This window comes from Melozone crissalis, unplaced genomic scaffold, assembly GCF_028551555.1.
Source record: "Melozone crissalis strain CALT ecotype California unplaced genomic scaffold, PUWL_Pcris_2 ptg000027l_1, whole genome shotgun sequence".
In the NCBI taxonomy this organism is placed as follows: domain Eukaryota; kingdom Metazoa; phylum Chordata; class Aves; order Passeriformes; family Passerellidae; genus Melozone; species Melozone crissalis.
Window position 1 is genome coordinate 51759536 of NW_026535805.1, and position 23693 is coordinate 51783228.

A 23693-nucleotide genomic window follows, 5' to 3' on the forward strand; every position below is an offset into this window, starting at 1 on the left:
TACGGATATTAAATTTATTTGCAGAGTTTTAACGTATGTATGTTAGCTAATGGTTAGCATCACGTTAAGACACTACATTCATTGGTACTGGGAGCGGGATGCAGGGATCTATTGGATTCCCTAGCGGCAAGCCTAGAGGGTCCATGCAGCAAAGCAGCTGGGCTCGGGAGGAGCGGGCTGCATGCCCGGGCGGCCGCAGCCGGCAATCCCGGCAGGGGGCAGCAGCTGCTGCGCCAAGCCGGGAGCGCCGGGAGCAGCGAGAGCAGCTCGGCACCTCCCGATCCCGCAGCTCCACCGGGATTACACACCAGCTACGCTGTCGGCTGCCTTATTTACAACACATCTAACTGCCACTATTAACAATTTCTAAAGGACAAATTTAAAAGGGAAGTGCAGATAGAGAGTGATTTTTTCTAAGGTGTCATGAACAGTGTTCTTCATGTGTGAACACACTAAAATGGGCAAGACTTGTATTTGCACAATTGCGTATACACACACACACACACACACATATATGTGTATATATGTGTATATATACATATATATATATACATATATATATGTGTATATATAGGGATTTTAAATTCAAGTTAATATATCCATTTTATTTTTAAAGGCATCTGGTGATCTTTCATTCACACATTTAACTCAATTAACTAATAATGTTTTGCAAGAATCTAACACCACTGGTAGTGTTTCCCTCATTGTATAGATGGAGAAACTGGAAGAAAGGAATTAAAGGCCCCCCAAAGAATGGGAGAAGTCAACATCAGCATTAAAATTTGGGAACTGTATGTCTCTATTCTGCCTGGTGGCTGTCCCAGCCTCCTGTGGCTATGTTTTATTTTGATGAAAACCAAGCAGAGTGCTCCTGTCTGATTACACTGGAGAAGCACATTCACAGGGCTCCATTCCAGTACTGGGTAACTACTTCATGCCCATGACGAAGACCAGCACGTGCCACTCTGCCACACAAACCCTGGTGTGTCAGTCTCAAAAACTGCTTCTCCTTTGCTTTAAAGCAACCAAAATAGATCAGTATCCTCTCATCCAGTTTTTCGTTGGTTTTCCACATGTTCACATAGCTAGTAAAGAAAAAAAACAGTGTATGAATTTGATATTAACTAAGTTACCTAAAACTTGGGATTGTCCTCATCTGGGAAACCAGGATTTACAAATTGATGCACACAAGAGCTTAGCAACCCAACTGCATGTTATATCAGCATTGCATACAATATAATCTCTGTATTTTATTCTTATGAACATTAATGGACAAGAAGTAATTACCAGTATCTGATGCATTATTTTAGATAGAAGTAACTCTTTATACTCTTGACATGAAAAAGTTTGATGCTAATATATGAAACGAGAATAAAATATTGTAATACCAGAAAGCTATCAAATCTTAATTCCCAAGGTCTTCAGGTATTAATTAATAAGAAGCTATTAATGAAAATTCTACTTAAACTAGGAGACGTTATAAATAGTATCAAGTTACCAACTGCTGATTTGTTATTTTCATCTATTAGCTAACATCTCATGAAATCGTATGATATCAAAGTGGAAAATGTTTCAATATTTCCCCTTAAAACAGAATTTTGATTTTATTTTAAAGGAAACTGCAGTGAAAATAAAGAAGTTTTGCAGGCTGTTCATACAAAATATTGTATTACCAAAATTACTATGTAAATTTCAAACACATCTCCTTAATCCTACACCAGCAAATGCAGATTTTTAGGTCTGGATATTTATCCCTTGGAATGCATTGTAACAGTTACGCAAGACCAGACTAGAAGACAGATTGCAGCAATGAAGTGAAAGCAGAGTCACTTGAGTGATAAGCTGTTTTGCCAACACAACAAAAGCATCCATCGTTTCACCTGTTGAGTCTTGCAAAATTTACTCTTTTTTCTGGAACCCTTAAGGGTAATGGCCAGCCAAAGGAATCAATTAACCAAGTTTTGAGTACAGTGTTGTCCATTCACGCTCAAATGATTACCAACACCCACATGAGCAGTGGTATACAACAGTTTCAGAAAACAATTTCAAAAACTACTACTGCAACTCCAAGATAATGCTGTAACTTGTAAGTGCTTCCATGATGCAGACCAGAAATGTCAAATTTGGAAGAAAGGTTGCGTGGTATGAGGGAAATGTCCCATACCTTTCCTGTGAAACTCCCCTCAAAGCCAAGTTATAAGCCTTGGATAAACTCAGTCTGAACTGACTGCACAGACTGACTGTAGACTAAGAAGCATTGCCTATTCCCAGCAGTATGAGGGGGATGAGAGCTGGTTATTCCCTCAAGATGGACTGGGCACATTCCCCTGCTGGCTGCTGAACTTGTTCACTGCATGTGCAGGAGCAGTGAGAGCTGCCAACAGGCAGCAGGGACCCTGACTCCCTCACATCCCTACTTTCAGGCAATTTAAAACCAGAAAAGATCATGGGTTACTTCAAGTTCCTGTATTTTAGAGATGGCTAAGCCTAAAAACTAATAATTAGCTCAAATACAAAAGCCTCCTCCTAAAATGACATCCAGTTTTGACCCAATACACAGCAAAAGAAGGCTGTGTCTACTCTTAGATGTAAAAAAAAACCCAAAATGAAACAAACTCTCTCTCAAAAAAAGTAAACAACCCCAACCATTTCCTCAAAATGCCAGTTCTGATAAACTGCACAAAGCATTCTTGTCTTCATTGCTCCTTCCCCATACACACAGTACTCTGTATTTAGAGCAAGTTTCTATTAGCATATTTATTTTATGTTATATTCAAAACTCCTGGAGGAAAAAACCTGTTACATCAGACTTAGTATAAAAATGTGGTCATTAGAAATGCTACAAACAAAAAACCTTCAGCAATATTTCTTTTTATAGGTTAGTTAACTATCTTAGGAACCCATTTAACAAATACTTTCTTGAGACTGCATAATGTCACTTTCCTAATAAGAACAGCATCTTCAAAACTCAACCCTTGCTATAAAGTCAGGGAGACTGGAGAATTAAATCTTATTTCCATTCTTTAGTCATCCATTGTATGCATCCAGAATCAGCTTCTCCATTACCCTTCCTGGACTAAAATCTCACCAACAGCCTGCAGTTCCACCCATCATCATAAGCATTTTACTTGTTTGTTTTTAATACTGACACATAGAGCATTCTTCTAGTGACATGGAATTTCTCTTGCACTTTAACATTTATAAAAATAAAAAGCTAGTCAGAGATCTCAGCCTAGTTTTATAGGACTCCAATGATACAAAATGTATTTGCAGGCTCTTTTTAACATGTATTAACTATTTAGAGACTGAAAATTATTTTACTATCCTTTAATAAAATGAATATTTCACTCTACTTCACCTAGAACACTTATTTTTTGCCAAACCTTTTCCTTTCTCCACATCATTATTAAAAGTTCATCCAGCTAAGAATAAGCCAGTACCATTCAGATAATATAAAACATCAAAACTCCAATATTACTTAAGTCTTTTATCTGACTGGACATATTTGCCCATGACCTTTATTTTATAATTTTCCTGCACTTCATAACTAGTTGCCACTCATTCTGTATTATTTGATTCTGTCTCAACAGTGACACAGGAAATACTTTTACTGTCTTCCTCCTCAGAGTCCTTCTTGGGTTTGTGTTGCTCTTTTTGTTGTTACTGTTGTTTACACTTCACTTTCCAGTTAGTCACACTTCCCTTCTGCTTTTGAAAATTACTCTTCCTGAACACTCAAATATGCAACTTCACTGTTTGGAATATCTTTCGGTTTCATTAAACATTAGAAAATTAAGATTATTCCTACACAACACAAATTTCTAGATTAATTCATCACTGTAAGCACCAGCCAAATGACCTTGTACTGGATGTAGCATATTTTAGGCTAGAAAATTATCATTTGCTGTTTTCTGGTTAATTACATTTCACCTTTTCCTGTATTTCATCTATAGTGTAACATACAATGGTGTATTTTCTTTATATGCTTCTTATAGCTCAAGGAGCAATCCACCTCATGTTTCATATGCAACAGATCCCTACAAGTACTTTCCTTCTAGGTTTGGTAATTAGCAGACTGATATGTACTCAAGAACCTTGTATCAATTAACTTTAAGGCAGGTACCAGTACCTTCAATGTTGCACACTGTTCTCCACCTCTGTCAGCCACTCTGTCTTTAAGCAGGCTGTAAGCACCCATTTGTATTATTATTTTATGAATTGTCCCACAAGGTTTCAATAATAGCAATTATCTCTCATTTTCCCCCATTAATGAGAATTTCCCATTTATCATGCTTGTCACCACATCTTAAAACTGTTACAAAACCGACTGCAAATCTTGTTTTCAATTCTGGTACAAGTTTAATGAGCTCCTACAACACCAACTTTAGATTTCATTTGTCTACCTGGAGGTTTTGCTTAAGCTGTCAATTAAGCTTCACCCTGGCTGCAACAGGCTCCAGCAAGGAAGATTTCCTGCCCCATGTCCCTTTGTACAATCTGCCTTCTCATGGGATTTTGTCCCCATGTCCTGCACAAAGAAATCTGCAGATCTGCTCCATGCAAATCCAAAAAATTCCCCTCCAGTATTTTCTTTTGTCAATCTTGCTTTTCATTACATCTTTTTCATTTTCTACTTTCCTTCTTTTAATAGCAGCACTTATGATGCCTGTCAACTTATCTACCATTTGGCTTCACAAGAAGTAGCAAATATCTTGTTGCTATGTCCCTTAAAGATTTCTGCTTTATCCCTCCACAAATCACTCCTATTAGTAATCTTACTGGAATATATATAAAAAACTTTATACTTCCTGTCAAGTTGAATGTCTCCTAATTTGGAGTAATTTTTTGCTATAAACCACCAGTGCACTCTTCTGGATCTTCCCTGTGTCTTCTGTGACATGAGTGGGAGCAATTTCCCCCTATCACTGTTCAAAAAAGATACTGTGTTTTAAGTGTTTTAAGTTTTTCCATAAAAATTTAAAAGTATTCATGAAAAAAAAGAAGAGGGTTTCATGCTGCATTTTTCCTTTTTTGAAGTTTTCCTTTTAGCAGATTTAATGGCAGCAAGTCAGGCAAACAGAGCAATGGGGCAGGCAAGGTCCTAAATGCAGCTTATACTGAGTGAAATTTTCTATCATTGCTGTAAGTCATTGCAAAAGTTTACAGTAATGGAAAAAAAAATCACAGTGGAGGCAACTCTGACCATTCATCTAAATTTAATAGACAATTCTGAAGTTCAATGACAATATTTTTTTGCCTATGAAGGCAGCACACTCATACCCCTTGCCAACATATTGATGTAATATTTATGAAGATGCATCAGTGATCTGAAGAGAAAAATCAGTGATAACTGAGGAAGTTGTCAAAAGAAAACCATTTACTATCAGCCATGTTGCTTTAGTTTTAAGTATGTGATTTTGCTGTAAGAGACTACCATAACACATCTGCAGAAGGCATCTGATTTGAGACAGCAAGATTTCCTAAGTCCTGGGCAATCCATGTAAGAATGATCTGAACCTCAAATAATTCTTGAACAGGACGAGAACCTTCAGACCACTGACATGTGAGCTAATCAAAGCACTTCTACCTAGAAGCAACTTATTATCCCATTTAAGTACATAAGGCATTTCCTGGACTAAAAATTGTACTAGTATTTGCTGACAGCATAGCTTCCCCATGCTTTAAGGGGCGCAAAGCAGAAAAAGTCTCAAAACCTTAAGTGAAAAGCAAGCTATTCTACTCATGACATACCTCCACTCTCTCTTACAAATGGCTTACTGGTTTCGTCTGAAACAAAAAACCAACTCCAGGTCTAAAACCTGCAGTCTGAAATGCAACCAGTGAAATTTCTGTCCAAATAGTTATCAACTCCATAGCTGCAAGGAAGTGAAAGCAAAATGCTATCACCAAAAGACTGGTCACCATCCTGAATCAAAAGTGCTATTGGCCAGTTTAGTGTTGTGATCATTTAACAGCAACTGCAGACATCAGTACAGAGATCACTGAAGTGCAGTGCAACTCCCGGAGAACTGTCTTCCAATCCATTGGAGGTAAAATACAAGGAGAACTTTTCAAGATTCACATCTCACATGTTTAAGCAGAGAATGTGCCAGTATTTAGCAAAACCTGAAATATTTTGAGAAGGCCTGGGATTAAACATTCCTTGTACTTGCAGCTGAAACCAAAGCATGGAACAGTGTGTTACTCTAGTGGTGCCAGGATGACTGTTCCTTTGCTTGAGTATCTAACTGAAACCCCAGATTATAAAAACAGCATTTGATTGCTGTTTACATATTGTGATGTTACCATCACTCATATACCAGCAGTGATGTTAGGCCAGGCATATACTGCAGTAGGATTTTTGAAGATAATCTGTGATACACCTAAGAGTGAATTTACTATATCATTAAAAAGAAAATTAGTATGGTTCTTTTGAAGAAAGGGGTTTTTCCTGTTAAATTAAAAATATTTCTGTTAATCAAGTTTTTTAAAAAGCCTTTTTAATTCATTGCATCTTGGGAAAATAGCAAGTTTGTGTGGTTTGAATTTTTTTTTAACTGTGAAAAGCCTGAGCATTAACCGATCTAGATTGGACTGGGTACTCACTCTGTCGCACAGCTCTTCAAACGTGAAGTCTGCAATGGTTCCACATGCTTTATTCAGCCCCAGCTCTCTGCCTTGCACTTTTAGAATCCTTGGTCTAGTTACTATGGGAACATGAACAAAGACTCAATCTTCTCTGGATAATTACTATAAAATTCATCTCTTACAGATAGGAAATGCATAGCTTCATGAATAATAGCACATGATTCAACACATAAATTAGACAAAATGCTGATACAATGACTGCCACTTGAGTGTGGCATCAACCCATATACAGCAATGGAACTTATTAATTGGTCAGTGGAGATTGGGCATTGTGTTCTAAATGTATTCTCTTTCAAGAGAAATTAACTTACGTACAATCATTTTGTTTCTGAGCCAGCTCATCAAACAACTTATCCATGACAGCCTCCACATCAGCTTCACTTGTGCTACAGTGAAAAGAATAATAGAATATGAAATTAATAACACTTGAAGCCAACATCAAACAGCTGCCTGAGCCTGCTTAGCTTTTTGCCCATAAAAAAAAGAGAACAGGATGTTATGCTCTAAATACAAACATTACATTTAGAATACACTTAAAAGTAGAGAATATTAACTCTCAGGTAGATGATTCTGCCTTATTTGCATACACTGAAAGACTTCTGTGTTTTGAGCTGTTTCCAGTAATGAGGCAATACAGGCAGAACAGACCCATTAACACTATGTGTACACAATGAGAAAAAAGGCTTCTGGCTCTATCTTGCATGCAAAATAAGAGCAAATAGACAAGGCAAGGCAAGGCAGTCAAGCACCTAAAGAAGTATCCTTTGAAATTTCTGAGAGGGGACTTTGTGAAATTAAATGTTGAACCAGATTTTTCTTTTTTTTGGGGGGGGGGAGGGTGCTGCGTCAAGTCAACCGATTATATTGACCAAACAATTTGCAAAATAAACTGTGAAATTAAAAATAACACTATCATCTCTTTAGTAGCAGTTTTAGCAGTTTCCCAACCTCTGTTCCTAATACTGCTTGGTAAAAGATCAACCTCAGATGGTAAAATGCAAAATATCTGTGCTGATAGCTGAAGTAAAGTTTACACTCATCTTCTGGGCCACAAGAATTAAAAAATCAGTCCAATCAGAAAACTTTTTTTTTAATCACTGAATAGGGTAGAGAGCCAATCTTTCCATGTTTTATTCTTAAAGATGAATTGATAGATAGATAGAGAGATAGATAAGATTTCCAGCTGAGAATAGTAAATTACTAATACAGTAGACAACAAACTAGAACTAGGATATATAATGCTTCACTGAAGTTGGTGTAAACTTTTGGTGTGAAATCTTATAGATCTTGATGCACTGAAGTCACACGGCTTCACACAATTCTAGACATCCTCTTAACTGACAAATGATATCAGTTTGTTAAACACATACTCTCCTGCTCATTAGGCCTTAAGCACCTTAAAAATGTTAAGAGCAGAACTGAAGTAACTACTTTTTAGCTAAAGCTTAGTGATGACAAACCTTGTAAATACAAAGAATTTGGGAAAAAAATTTAAAAACCCACGAACTTATACAAGTGCCATTTTGAAGATGTGAAAAACCTTTTCTGACTAGGAGGTTACATAAAATTCTAGAAGCTTCTCTCAACATTGATATTGGTGTGATGCATTCCTCTGACAAAACAATAAAGAACAGACAACACCAGAAAAAAAAAAGGCCATAAAAGGGGGTAAAGTGTGTGTGCATGTGTGTATAAATATATCTATATATCTGTATCTATCTCAGAGAGTATGTGCATGCATATGAGTACCAGAAATTTCAACTGAAAGGCTACCAGAAGAAACAGGTGAATATTTGTACCTAATTGCCAAGAAAGTTTGTTTTGAAAATAGACACCTGAGATTGAGATCGATGAAGTTGCTTTGATCAGGCATCTTGTAATGGTGTTACACTGACTGCTCTCAGAGGAGTATGAAACAGTTTTAAGTAATCCTCAGTTACATGTTTTAAATGAAGACAGCACTACACAACATATGAAGCATTAAGAGGATTCTTTAAAAAAATCTGACAATGATACTACAGCCATTAATTGAAGAACATACACATGTTGAACAAGAACATTTTCTTTGGGAGACAAGACTGCTAATTAAATTTTAGAATCGGTAGCAAAATACTGTATGCAGTACCTAGTTTTAAAACAAACCAAACAAAAGGAATCCCCACATACTAAGCTAGTTCTACAGGGTTAAAGCTCCAATGAATAGTTTGAATAGAAGAATGAATAAGATTCCCTCAGAAGAAGAAAGCATAAAGAAATAAGTACCTAAATCCATTGGCAGCTATGGGGTTTTTTTAATAATTTTTCACCCCACTGCTTTAATGATTTACACATCAGGTTCTTAGGGCAACCAACATTTATCCAGTAAGAGAACATAAGACAGAATTATTGCCCATCTCTGCCATTCACTTGATCAGAAGTTTTACAGCAGAACACAATGACATATTTTGGCTGGGTACTACTCCTGGAATTTGTTTATATTGCTTCTTCTCTTAGAGCTGAGGCCACAGGTACCATGTTTGGCCTATTACCTGCTAGAAACCACAACCATCCTTTTCCTTTCTCCAGAGTATGGAAAACAATGTGGCAGGTGCTCTTCACAGTGCCCACCAGAAGGTCACAGAGTGCAGCAGGCCCAGGGAGCAGCACCACAGGCAGGGACAGCAGCACTCAGCACAAGGGCCATGATGAGCACAGGTATCAGTGGGGGCTTCAGAAAGTTCTGCTGAGCAGGTGTGACAAAGCACTGAGCCAGTGCAGCCAGGCAAAAATACAGCACAAGAGCTAATTTTCTCAAGTTCATATAGCCACAGTTTAAGGATACAGAACTTGCACTGGACCTGTTTTCCATATTTGAAATTCTGTCACTTCCTTTCAAAAGCAGGAAAAGTTCTACCAAGCAGTATTCCTCCTTCCAGACAAACAGCTACAACATGTAACTTCATTAAAAAGTAGCATGGACATACATGATTTCAAACACCCATCACAGTGATGAAAATACCCCACCTTTCTGGAAACATGATTTTTAAATCAGTATTTTAAAGATACAACTATTATAAATCTAATATTAAGTGATTGTAGTCTGCTTTGTTCAGGTTGTCACTGAGTAAATAATATTACAAGAGAAAATACAAGACAGAAAAATGTTTACATAGCAAAGGTTTCAAAGTATTAAAGAGGATGTTCCTATTAGGCAGATTTATGCTGCAAGCAGAAACACATCTACGAATATATTTTAAAATATATTTATTTGCAAATATAATGTGCTAAATAAATTTTGTCATGATTAACAGAAACAATCTGTCAAAACATAAGGGAGTTGGGTTTTTTAATCCACAGCATTGGAAACACCGAAAATTAAATAAATCCTTCTCATTGGATTTCTATAAATACTTAATTACTTAAATACAATAAGGATGTTATTCTATTATAAGAGAATTGTGCAGTCTCTTACAAGAGGATATTCATCACTTTCTAACCATCTGTCACTTCAGTTCTCCAAATACCACACCTCCCAAAAAAATCTAATTAGTTTTTATTCAGTCACACATTATAAATGATGCTAGTGTGGTTACCAAAAATGTAGTTTAATGAAGTTAATATCAAGGCATAATGGAAGGCGGTTTGCTGAACGAAATGGACCAGAAGGCAAAGAAAGGAAAAGTCACACCCTGCTAATTCTACTATACATTTTTCTTTCCCCATTGAATAAGAAATTATTGGCTAATAAGAAGGAAGAAGGAAGCTAATACAATATCATAGATTAACTTACAGGTAGTAAAGTTTTCCAGCAGCTGGAAGCACTCGTTTCCTGTAGTCTATTCCAGAATCAAGCTGGACTGTGCTGCAGTATTTCTACGGAGAAAAAAAAAAAAGAAATAATAGCTTTCCTCAAGCCAAAGCTGTATTTACTATTGTCTGTGATACAGACAAGACACACTGCTGTGATAAACCATCAGCATGAATGTCATCTGCAAAACTGAAATTCAAGATCTAAAAGCTGAAGTCTCATTTGCAATTATCGAAGCAAAGAAATAAGGTGAAAATCACTCACATAAGCAAAACAAAAAGGCCTATCACAAGTCCATCAGCTAAAAAATTAATATAGATTAGAAGCACATGGGATGAAATGAGGGTGGATATTACTCATTCTCTCTAGGCATTGCTTTGTTGCAAAAATTATTTTCACATTAAAATATATACCTTTTGAAATACAAAATTAGAAGCACTAGAAGTTTAATGGAACACAAATTCTAGCAACAAGTGAAACTACTTCTATTTTATAAACTAAAAATAATTTTATCTTTTCCTTTTACTAAGAGCAGTAAAGATTTTTGATCTTGATACAAAGATCAAATATATGAACCACAACAAGTTTTGCTGCAAAATGGATGAGGGGGGAATAAACAAAGCTCTGTATCTAAAAGATTTTATTTCATTTTTGCAATGTATGAATTAACTCAGAAAAGGATCCTTTCTGCTCTCCTTTAAACAACCTGTAGGATTCTAAGTGTGATACAGATATCCCTGAGTAGTTACAATAATTGCTTCTGTTAAAAAACTTAAACCCAGCTGTACCAAAGGGTGCTTTTTTTGATTCAAGGCCTGAGGCTGAGAGCAAGATTCTCACTACTATCAGTAGGATCAAGATTTTACCCCCCCCTCACCCCAACAAAGGGAATAGCTCTGCTTATCTGTTTTGATTATTTCCAACACACAGAACTTCTGGGTGTTATATAGAGCAAGAAGCAAAAGAAGCCATAGAAGAAAGAGAGGAAAGTATTCGTATTTTAGAAAACATAGCAGTATCAATAATTTAATTTAAGCAATAAAACATTTTTTTTTAAATGTAGTTCAACACCAGTAAAATTCTTCCATTTGCTAGAATCCACTAAATTAGTCTGCTTCTTCACTGCACCGTGAACTATTGGTTTATCTTTAATATTCTTGTTAAGCATTTCATATTATGCATGTTCGAATTTTTCAAGGTCTCCTTGAGGCAAATCAAATAACAAAATTGGAAATGTCAAACCTCAGTCACAGCAACTACATTGCAGGAAAAATATTTAGAAGAACTACCATCAGTGATTTAAGGAACAATGGCCCTTTTGAACAAATGCATTGCATAGGACACAGATCACAAATATCTGCAGGAATTACTGTGATGACTCATTGCACTAATTTTTTGCCCTTGGCTATTAGTGAAAGCTCTATACCTACTTTTAACCTCCAGCTTCTCTGCAAAGAGATACAGCTGAAGAAAGAAGGTAAAACAAAAATCATCTTGAAAGCACAGAATCCCAAGAAAATCCATGTATCTTTAATTCCAGTAAGTGAAAAAGCCATGCTCATCAAATCATTATCTTGGACTAAGGCTACTGCAAACACAATAGCATTGGTGCTACAATATTATTATAATCTATTCCCTTTCTTCTCATGAGAGCTCACAAAGGAAGAGAATAACAGAGCAGAAGAAAAAAGTTCCAGAGGCATGTAATAAATAATATGCACAGGGGAGGGAGGATGTTTAAGCTTTTCCTCAGCATCAGTCTGGCAGCCAAGGCCAGAAGGAAGATTACTGAAATTTCACAGCAAAGTTAGTTCACTTAGTTTTTCTTTGCCAGCATCTTTCCACCTAATGGTTTATTTTTCCAAAGCAGTAGAATAACTTAAGTACTATTTTCTTTATGTTAGATGGGGAGAAACCCCACAGATTACTACTACAGATTTGAAGACGATGAGATTACTTAGCTTAACTTTAGATACTTGCAAGTTTAGTAATGCTATTAATCAATATGGCTTGTTTTTCCCTGGAAACAAGAGATGGGACTTTTACATGAACTCAGCCTCATCTCTTTGGCCTTCAAGTCAGATTTATAAACTCTACTGCTCCCTCCGGGTGTTGTGTTGCACATAGTGAAAAGTGAACACAGACCCACATATACTTGAGAGTATTCCATGGTTATGGTAGAGCTGAAAAAACAAAAGCACACCTGAACACTGTAGCTGGTGTAAATTTGTTCCCTGATATTTACAGTGGTGCTGGAGGCCCAGCTGCCAATGACAAGCAGATGTCCTGTGCACTCAGATACAGACTTGTACTGGGCCATGTAATGCAGGTCTGTGCAGCTTGATGAAACAGAAATGGGTGCCCAGTGTTACACTATTTTAGCCCACTTATCATCTTCTTACAAATTTGTCACTCCTTCCATGCACCGACAGCTTTTATGGCTCCATGACATAACACTGAATGAGTTTCAGAGGTAAGAACCATGAAACTGAAGATGCAAATATCACCAATACAGCTAAAGAGAAGATGCCTTTTTCTTTTTTTTTTCCTTCCTTCTCTTTTCTCTGTCTTTGAAGTAATTAGTATTATCACTCTTCAAAAACACTATAATTAGTGACTCTAGTTAAAAAGAACTTGTGTGTTCAAAAAATTATTTATGTTTCGGGACCTCTTTTAAGATATGAACATTGCCTAACAGAGATATTTCCTTCCCTATAAGCTTTATTTGTTATATCTGTAATGATGTACTATTTTTGATTCTAATATGATACAACATGATGTAGTTTATTTCAAAAAACCCTGTTAGATGTAAGACCTTTCAGCCAAAAACGCAATAGCAGAATCCAGTTCAGAGATCTATAAAATACAATTAATATAGTCCTAGGGATTTTTTGCTTCCTTAGGAGGCAAAAGTCAACTGAACCAAATGTAAACAAAATGAAAAACCAGAATTCTGATATACAGCAGTTTTCTGTAATGCACAGTGTAAGCATAAAAGCAGAGGACAGCTAACAGAAGCCAAAAAATACTTAGTCCTTTTGGAAATATTTGGCATTTTACTCCTGGGAAGTTCTGTTTAATTGACATGTTTGGTCTCTCCAGACTGATGGTCAGTTCAGGAAAGTACTCTGGCCATTTAGAGATCATATTCTAAATACAAATAAGAGCCACAGGAATCCCCTAACCCTTCTACATGTTCAGCTGTCTATCCATACTCATTGCTAATTATTTTCACTGAGACACTTCAAAGCTCATCCACACCTATTGTGTTAAGACACTCTATGAATATACATAAAATGAATGGCTCCTGCCATTCATTTCAAAACTCAAACATCATCATCTGAATCACAACACACTCTCAGAAAACAGCCCTTTAGGACATGATCCCTGCAGTTAGAGTATAAACTACCTTTGCAGGGTAGGAACAACCTCTCCTTATGTGAATACATCACAAGTACAGATCCATAGGTGCTAATGGAAAATAACATAACAAAAAAACCCCAAACCACCAAACAGAAGTGGGAAATGTTATTTACACAAACTGAGCTCAGCATAGTAGAGGAGAGAAAAGCTGGGACAGCAGCAGCAGCTGTGAACCGAAGGGCAGTAGTAGGAGGATTGCTCACACGGCCAGACAATAACACCACCATCTCTTCTCTGAGCTAAGAATGTACCCTTGGAGATAGCTCTAAAGGGAGATGTAGCACGTGGTGATCTTTGCTCACTCAGAAAGGTCACAGAGAAGTTACGTGCCGAGTAGAGATCCAAAGGTTTTCTTTCTGGGGTCTCCTTCATCAACAAGGATACCCACCCTGGTTCTTTATTTCTGCACACATAAACATTTACTTTTCTGTTTCACAGGAAGGCAGAAGGAAAAATATGCATATTTATAAGTTTTTTTAGGATACATGCTTTAAATGTTAAAAAGACAGCATATAATCAGAATACACAACAAAATAAAATAAAGCACACCAAAAAAATGCAAATGTCCAAGCTAAACATTTAAAATACTAGATCTGGAAAAAAGAAAACCAGATCCATGGTACCATGGTATGGAAAAAAAATGCTCACAAGTGTAAAAATGAAATACTGAACATCAGAGAGGGTGCCTATGTGAATATCACCATGCATCTTGTCTACCCTTCACAGGTATCAGCAACATTATTCTCCTGCATCATGGTACTAAAAAATCACTACTATAATTTAAAGATCCTGGAAGTTTGGAGAGGGGTGAAAGGATAGGCTTCTCTACTTTTTACCATTCAGCTTCTTACAGCATGGGGAAAACCCCTACTAAGATTACATATAGAAGTTCCTTCTTTCTCCATCTTTGGACTTCCTCATCCAGCACGGGACTGATTAAAGCTATGGATGTGATTGCATTCTCACACTCATTAATCACCCTGGAATCCTAATCAACAGCCAAAGAACTAACTGGAGTGCTCAGGTTGTTAGCACTTAATTGTCAAACCTATAATTGTAACAATTGGTTTCCATTTCTTAAGATGGAGTTTTAAATTTTCAAATTTCATTTTGGGCTAAACTCCTTTTGAAATACATGCTTAATACTGAAGCTACAGTCAGTCTAGTGGAACCATCCTCAGTTTCCAACAAATTTTCTATTCTATTGAGATATTTAAAGTCTGACTTACCCTATTCAATTCAAATGCATAAAATTAATTACTTATTATGTATTTATGTATACAAAGAGCAAATACAATTACAGAACTGAAAATGCAATTAGTAAGTTAAAAATGAAGTGTAAGCACGGACTCATTCCCACTGAGTGGCTCAAAAACTTTTTATTTCAGAAGGGAAAAAAAGGTAAAACCTCATTGCTCAACTCAAGACACTTAAAACAACCACCTTTAGACAGAATAGATAAAATTAGACTGTCAAAAGATCTACTCTAGAAAGTTATTAAATACAGACTAACAAATATTTTTTTTCCACTAAGCATCTCTGATATTTCTTTATTGCTGCAATCAAGAATGGTAGCTATTAAAATGTTTAACTGCTCAAGAAATTAAAGCACATGACAGGATAGATTATTATGAGGAAAGAAACTTCAGAAAATTTCAAAAGGTAATCTACGTTAGCTGAATAACCTGCAAGTCCTCAAGTTTTAAGTTTTGGCAGTAAAGATTGCCAAATATAATTTTTGCAATCTTTTTCTTATACTTGTGTCACACATGTCTCCCCTGTGTCACAAAAAGCCCTGAAATGCCACAGATGGCCTTGCAGTCCACAACAAACACCACACTAAGTACCATGTGCCCTCTGAGCTCACTTACTGTGATCAGCTTGTAACACTTGATAATGCAGGTGAGTAGACACTTCTTAACCTTGAAGATCACCCTAAGTTAACTCAATTATCATTCTCTGCTCTGAATTTTAATAGTATTAAAACAAAAATCCAAAAAAACAACATATAAATCATCCTATTAGACCACAAGAATAGACAAACTAATCACCCCACAGTTGTAATCAGCAGCCAAAGAACTAAGTGGAGTGTTTAGATTAGCACTTAGCTGTGTCCATCTGAGACCTCCAGAGAAGGTGTAGGGGAACAGAGATACAAGAGTGCTTCAGTTTAGGAGGATCATCACCTTAATTCCCACACGTGCTGAGTTTCCACAGCCTTTCATGCCTGGGTCAAACCAGACACCTGGAAAATGCAGAGGCAGCACTGCAGTATCAATTGCTCATTTTCCATATGAGCAAGGAAGAGTACAGTTCTATCTCCAAGCAGGCAAAGCTGCACAATTCATACTCTTGGCCTCTGAACAAGCCCATCAGAACACCCATATTAGTAACCATGCCTATCTAAGAAGTGCAACTTCCAGCCACTCTTTCTGAGGAAAAGGAATCACAATTTTCACATAGATCTCATCCTCCTTTTCAAATGCATCCTCTGATTTGGTCACAGGATCACTAATTCTCCTTTCCTCCAGGAAATCAGAAAATAATTTGATTGTTCATTTGCAAACATTCTTTTCATGCATTTACATTCAGCCTAAGGTGTTCTTCCACATCACACAACATGTAGATGTGATGAGAGTCACCAGCTAACAGAGAAAGAGTTCCTCAGGTAAACAAAGCTCACTAGACTTAACCTTTTATATTTTTCATTATTTGACTCCATGTAGTGTTAAATTATCAGCTAGAGTATTATTTCTTCTTTCTTCATATTCTTCCTTAAGCAATTTAAAGAAAAGGCTTCTCCATCCAAAGGATACCATTAGAACTGCATTTTCTATAACTATGGCAGAACAAGAATCATCTTCAGCAAAAATGTAGTATGTAATGAATATGTAATGAATAAAAATATTGCTGATATACAAAGCCTACCCACAGGTTTTTAATTCAGTGTACTTTCAAAGTCACCAGCATGTGACAGTCACCAGAATGTGAAATTTCAGAATGTGAAATTTCAGCATGTGAATCTGGAGCTGGACAGGTCTGTCCACAACCTGCTGAGAGAAGCGTACAAGGGTAAGTGCAGTTTCCTCTCTGGTGCAGCCCTACAAGGAGATCAACCAGACTGTTAGACAGGAGCATGCATGGTACAGGTGAGACACCTTCAAAGGGCTGCTGCTTTTCTCCTTTCGCCTTACTTGAAAACAAAAAAAGAACAAACCAAAAAAAAAGGAAATTAATCAAGTTTGTAGCACTCCTAACTTTCTGCTCCACTAATCCTTGGGATTGAGATGTACTCAGGAAGAGGAGGAAGAAGAAAGGAAACACCAGGTAGTTGGTGGTGAAGAAAAACTTGGTCCAAGCATTGTTGGATGCACATATAGTTTTTGTCTCCTTGTTCAGGTGTTGTTGAAACAGTAGACTTTAAAGAAAATGTCAATGAATCCTCATAAGCACTATACATGACCTCTGGGGTAATTAGCAATCATTCAAAAGCAACAAGACTAAAGTGTTCTATTCTTTATTACTGTCAGCTCTTTTCTTGATCAGCATTTTAATAAAGATGGTTCATTGCTAAGACAGTTTCATGAATCAGTCATAATTACATTCTGACATGCAGTGAATAGTAAAGCAAAACTAAGTATCACTTCATCAACCTTTCTAACCTTTGTGCAAGTATTAACTGTAAATAATTTTTACACAATCTTACAACACAAAATCTGCCTATTTCTTAGCTTTGTACATACTCTACCCTAACTGAATTTCTTGTGACCTATACCTGAAAAAAAACCCCAACATTACAATCAGGAATAATTACTTATCTGGCATGGTATTCAGGTACTGCCTTTCACAGACCAAATTAACTTCAAGCAGAAAAGGCTATTTGCTCTACAAAACAGTGCAATGCTTTACAGGGTTAACTAAAGATTTTTTTACAGTCTTTTCCCCTATATTCTTCTGCAATAATTAAATATGGGAAACGATTGCAATAGCCTCAGATACTTCATGTTTATCCCAATTGCAAACAATGTAACAAAATTAAACAAAAAAAACCCCAAAGAATCACATGAACAAATTTGGAGGAAAACTTTCTAAACGTCATCCAAAAATCCTGTACAATATCAGGGAAAGCAATCACTCTCAAGCTGACTGGGGATAACCAACATTTTGCTTGCAAATTATTTTTCAGTGGACTTAGGGCAAAAATATCTGGGAAAATAAATATTGCCAAATATAACTTTTGCAATCAATCTTTTTCTTAGACTTGTCACAAGAACATTAAAACTTTGAACTGAAGAGTTTAGGAGAGATAAATTGAGAGGCAAAATTCATTCAGTGGAAGTTGCACAAGTTTACATTACAGCCTTCAAAACTTTAACAACTAAGAAACCCCACCATTCTTGCAACCACAAGGAACATACGATCTATTGTACAACTTTTCAATAACTTATTTTAATGTCTAGCTACAAATCAGCTACCCCCTAAGAGGAGGAAAAAAAGACAATTAACTTGTAAAATAATGGTGCATGAATAAAAAGAGAGACTCTTAAAATGTACTGTTCTGTGAATAGTATTTCAGATATTCAGACAAAAGTGAAAGAATTCAGGAGGTACAGATGTGGCTGTGCCGGCTCGGAGACAAGTAGCCTCTCCTTTTTCCAGTCAGGGAACAGAAGAATGGCAGAGTAAACTTCCATGCACTAAGAATTACACTGAACAGTGCTCCCCATTTCCCATCACTTCTGAAAAAATCTTCCTTGCAGAATAAGAATAAATACAAAAGGAAAAAAACCCACCTGCAAACCACAAATCACTGCATAACACCCCGTTTTGCTAAAGGACCAGTAATGACTGTAACTTTCAATCTCCTAATAAGCAAGCTGTGCGTTCTGCGAGAAACAAACACCAAGAGTTCACGCTGAATTTATAACATGATGTTTCGTAAGCTAAGGGTCAAATTCATCCCAATACATGTACTTCACTGGAATTATACCCTAGACAAAGTTATTTGTCTAGATTTCTTTTATGCTCTTGTTTTTCTTTTTAACATTTGATTTGTATTTCTTTTCCCCAGTATTAGCCTTTGCTCCTGCCAGAACTGTTGGCAGGCAGGAAAAAAAAAAGAGAAAGAAAAAAAAAAAGTAGTCATGATTTACGAAACTGAATTTCCCAGAATAATAATAAAAAAAAAAAGCGATTAAGATCTAAACAAAGGCTAAAGATGGCTTACGCTTAGCTCTGATGAGGTCCACTACCTCATTACCCACAACCGAAAACTTCTGATGCATTTTGTTTCAAGGGAATCCAAAAGTCCTTGCTGTAAAGCAGGCTGGGGGGTGCAGGGTCCATTCACTCTTTCTGTATCACAACCATTATGTAAGAAGTATAAAACACTGCCTTTATGCTGCCAAACCACAATGACTCTTCTCACATCAAAGGGTTTTTGCCACTAGGGTTTTTTTTTCTCTGAAATTTATTCAAGGCAAGGGCAGGGAGACAACAATTCATACACGCTAATTACACCTAATTATCTATTCCTTTTTTTTCCCCCTTTCCCCCAGCTTCGGCCAGTGTTATTTGCTATCTGGGTTTCTCACAACCTCCCCTTGCCCTGTCCATCCAACTCAACAGCAAAGTCTTTGAAGAAAACAGTTGTGGCTTCTTAGAATTTTAACAATATAAGGTTCAACTCAAATTAAATTATTCTATTATTAGTTTTGACACATTTATGTGTTAAATATGAAGGCCTCTTGGTTAATTTGGCAAATTCCTCACATCTCTTCACAACTAGAATTGGTGGTAACACCCTCTCTTGTAGGAGCTTCTCCTCATGCTTTCTTTTCATGATCTAAATGAAATGTTTATTGGATTAAAGTTCTTCGCTGCAGACCTCCACGGTGGCCTGTGACAAAGAGCTTAAAAGCTTTATTAATTGGCTCGGGCTTTTCAGGGGGAGGCAGGACCTCATTTCACATTACATCACAAGCAAACAGAGCTGCCACGTGTAATTAGACTAATTTACCCTGATACAGCAGGAATCAACTATTCCATATCTATGATATGCTTTCATTTACTCATTTTAATCAAGGAGCAAACAAACCAAGCAAGAGCTCAGGAAATCCTAACAATTTAAGAAAGGGAGAAGGCAGGAAGCCCGGCACAGAGTTACAGTAGCAACTATTTAATCCTAAAATAAAGTTTTGATCTGCACCTAAATAAACTGTCTAGGAGGAAGCGCCTAAGACAGATATAAAAGGTAAACAAATTGAACTCTTCATCCCTTGAGAACACAATAAAGAAATAGATACATTATATAATATTGTAACAGTTACATGCTCTGAACTACAGAATTCAAATAACCCTGCTGTTTAAATTTAACACACACACAGAGGCTTAGAAGGCTGAATGCAGAAGGGATTGGTAGCTTCTAATCTGACACCTTGCTTTCTATATACAACATTTTAATACTTGATAGTCTCACAAATTTATCAAACTAAGACTTCCCAGAAATTATACTGAGGTTAAAAAATACTTGCAGCACAAAATACTTGCAATCATGCTGTATTTCCTATTTTTATTTTTTCTATGTTTAATTAGGTACACTTCACAAAAGATGAGCACTTCTATTACTTGCACAGAGAGAGAACAAGAACAAATGCTCCTTCTACTTAGGAGTTTGCTTGGTTACATACTAAGAAGGGAAACAAAAGGCCCAACATCTTCAGTAATGAAAAAGTCAATTGATAGGCGAAGCCATCACAATATCAAAGGCCTAATCCCTGCAATTCTGACTCAGGTGACAGTTCACAGGGGTCAGAGTGGCTGACACTGACCTCAAAAGCAGGTTTTAACTATTCAACACACTGAAAGCTGCTGGGCTATCACACCATTAGACTGGAACAAACTGACAAATCAATTTCATCAAGGAGATGACTTTTTTGGGAGAGGGGGGAGGAGAGAGGCAGATCCGCCACTCAACAAATCCCTGCATTTCTCACACAGGTGGTTGGACAAAAGCTGACTGCACCATCAAAGACATTTTATATCTCCCAAATGCCTTTGTACAAAACTAACTCCCACAATTTCCTTAGAGGCAGCTCTAAATATTTTTAAAACAAGTATTTTTCACGTTCTCATACTAAGCTATTGAAAACTGAAAATTCTTTTAAATTCCTCAGTTTCTTGCTTTGTAGGAAAGGGTGCACTTTAATTAAAACCACAGCCAGCAACGTTCTAAATAAATAATCATTAACTGATTTGAAGAACGACAGGGAAATACAGCGTATAAATAATGCATTGCTTTCTGTTTGAGAGAAGTGTACAATGCTTACTTATGGTTAAAAGTCATTTTAACCAAACATTATTTAAAACAAATAATTATTTGGTCCCTAATAGCACAAGGAAAAAAAAAAGGGAAAAAAAGATTATGAAAGTAAATTCATGTCCTACTGACAACAGATTTCTAGTTGATTCCTCCCCTTTACTCAAAGCAAAATGCAGGTAGCCAAAGCCAAAGATTTTTTTCTAAAATTTGGCTTTTTAAAGTTATACTCAGACTACGAAGGGCCCTAAAACTTTTCGACTGTTAGTTAAAATTTAGTGTAGTGCAAGTCTATTGCAGGAAGAAAACCTGACAAAACACAAAAGTTACATACTCGGTACTTCAGCACAGCTTGACATTTTGAAGCCTCATGCTACACTTCCAGGAAACCTTCGGAAACGCAAGAACTGCTCACTCGAGTTACTGACTCTACACAACAAATTATTTGAGGAGCCTTCCTTACTGACTTTCAGAGAATGAAACATTGAACTAGCCACTGAATTAGAGTTAGGATTTCAGAACAGTTAAGGGTTGATGTAAATGTCTTCATTAAATGTCTGCCAAAATTAAAATGTTGCCAACATTACTGCCAAAACAGTAAATTAAAAAAACATGCTTTTTTTCCCTTTTTTTTTTTTTCCCCCCAAGATCCTCACATAATATCTTACACCAAGTTGTTAAAGACCAGCACAATGTTGATCTGCTTAGGGGCAGGAAGGCTCTGCAGAGGATCTGGACAGGCTGAATCCATAGGCCAAGGCCAGTGGTGTGAGCTTCAACAAGGCCAAGTACTGGGTCCTGCCCTTGGCTCCCAAAACCCCCAGGCAGCTCCACAGGCTGGGGACAGAATGGCTGGGAAGCTCCACAGCAAAAAAGGACCTGGGATTAACATTTCTTCACCAAAAGGGTTTGTCAAGCATCGGAACAGACTGGCCAAGGAAGCAAGACACCATCCCTGGAGGAAAGACATGCAGATGTGGCACCTGGGGACATGGTTTAGTGATGGACTTGGCAGTGATGGGTTAACAGTTGGACTCAATAGTCTTCAAGGTCTTTTCCAATCTTAACAATTCTGTGATTCCAAGATACACAGCTTAATTTGTAAATCAGCTTTAAAACATTTAGAAACTTTGTATATTTCTTTTAGGTTGAGAGCAACATTTTTTAGAGTATTTCTGCTCTCTGCATTTGAACAAAGTAACTGTGAGCAATCAATGGTTTTCTCAAGAACTGTCTTTAAAAAAAATTCACATAGGAATTCCACACACTTTAAAATGCTCAGCAAGAGATCCTGTGAGATTAAAAGCTCAATCGGAACAGACTGAATCGAATTACAATTATAGAATTAAAAGATTTTTCTTCCTAATACTTCTTTTCTCTGTAAAGCTCTATCTTTGTAAAATTTCGTGGATTGAAGAAGCACTCTTATCTGCTGCAGAAACTAAACTCTTTCATAAGGAATACAGAGTCCCAAAGAATCATAGCCACAACTATGAACTGATGAATTCAGAGTTTTCCCCTGTTTATAAAGCTTTGAGTTAGAGGATTAAAGAATCACCGAAAAAATACATCTCAAACTATTTAATATTTCAAAAGAAGAGAACACTGGGATAAGATCAGAATTGAACTGGGAGCACACACAGGGCAAAAAAAGCTGCCAGTTTCATTACAGACCTGCCCAATGACACAGACCTGGGGCTTTTATGTGGCTGCCAGCTGTAGGACCTGAAGTTTTCATGTGGCTCTAAAAATTGGAATTTTTCAGTTGCAACTTCACACAACAATCACTTGTCCCAGCAATTTACCACCTAGAAAGACAATATGGACAAACTCTGGAAGATAACTGTATCTTCTCTAGAGTGCTATTTCACTCTTTTGCTTATTCCACAGAAACAGGTTTACAGTTATCTTTGTAAAAAACAGATATTGGAATTACATAGGCTGTAGAAAATAAAAACAAAATTGAGGATGAACACGGGTACCTCTAGATCTGGGGAAGAAACCATTACTTTTGATCATCTGAAGACAAGAAAAGATATTTGTGTAACAGTTACTCAGGTCTAGAAAGTATGTGTTCCACTGACAAAAATGAAAAGAGCCTGAAATCTATTTCAAGTGAAGCATTTCTTCACAGAAATATACTGCCAATAGTTTCCATTCATTCCACCTTCCCAAGAACATTTAAAGAAATTTGAAACTCCTGTGCTGAACTTGAACTACTTTTAGTACTCAAGTCTTATTTTAAGATTTATGATCATAAAAGTTAATTACTGAAAATAACAAACAAAACCAACCCACCTATTCACTCCCACTAAACCCCAAACAAAAGCCCTCTGGGAGGCTCTGAGCCCAGGGAAAACTAAGCCAGGAGTTAGTCCCAGCTGTCAAAGCCAGTACCAGGTGACAGGTCAGATGAGACCGACAGACACACATGGCTTGGAGTGGGGGAGAGATTGAGAAGACAGTAAATCAAACATTTGCAAGCAACCAATGCAGTGTTTTCCTTCATATTTTCAC

At 36.8% G+C, this 23693-nt stretch overlaps 1 protein-coding gene across 2 annotated transcripts in view; it reads right to left on the bottom strand.

The window, feature by feature from the left end:
- Positions 1 to 23693, bottom strand: part of AFG1L (AFG1 like ATPase) — a 64318-nt gene that overhangs the window by 14443 nt on the left and 26182 nt on the right. For both annotated transcript variants that reach the window (XM_054280171.1, XM_054280170.1), the window contains 3 exons: positions 10418 to 10500; positions 6964 to 7034; positions 6607 to 6707 (listed from right to left, as the gene is read on the bottom strand). In XM_054280171.1, the coding sequence (XP_054136146.1) occupies positions 6607 to 6707; positions 6964 to 7034; positions 10418 to 10500 (255 nt within the window). The remainder of the gene's footprint in view (positions 1 to 6606; positions 6708 to 6963; positions 7035 to 10417; positions 10501 to 23693) is intronic.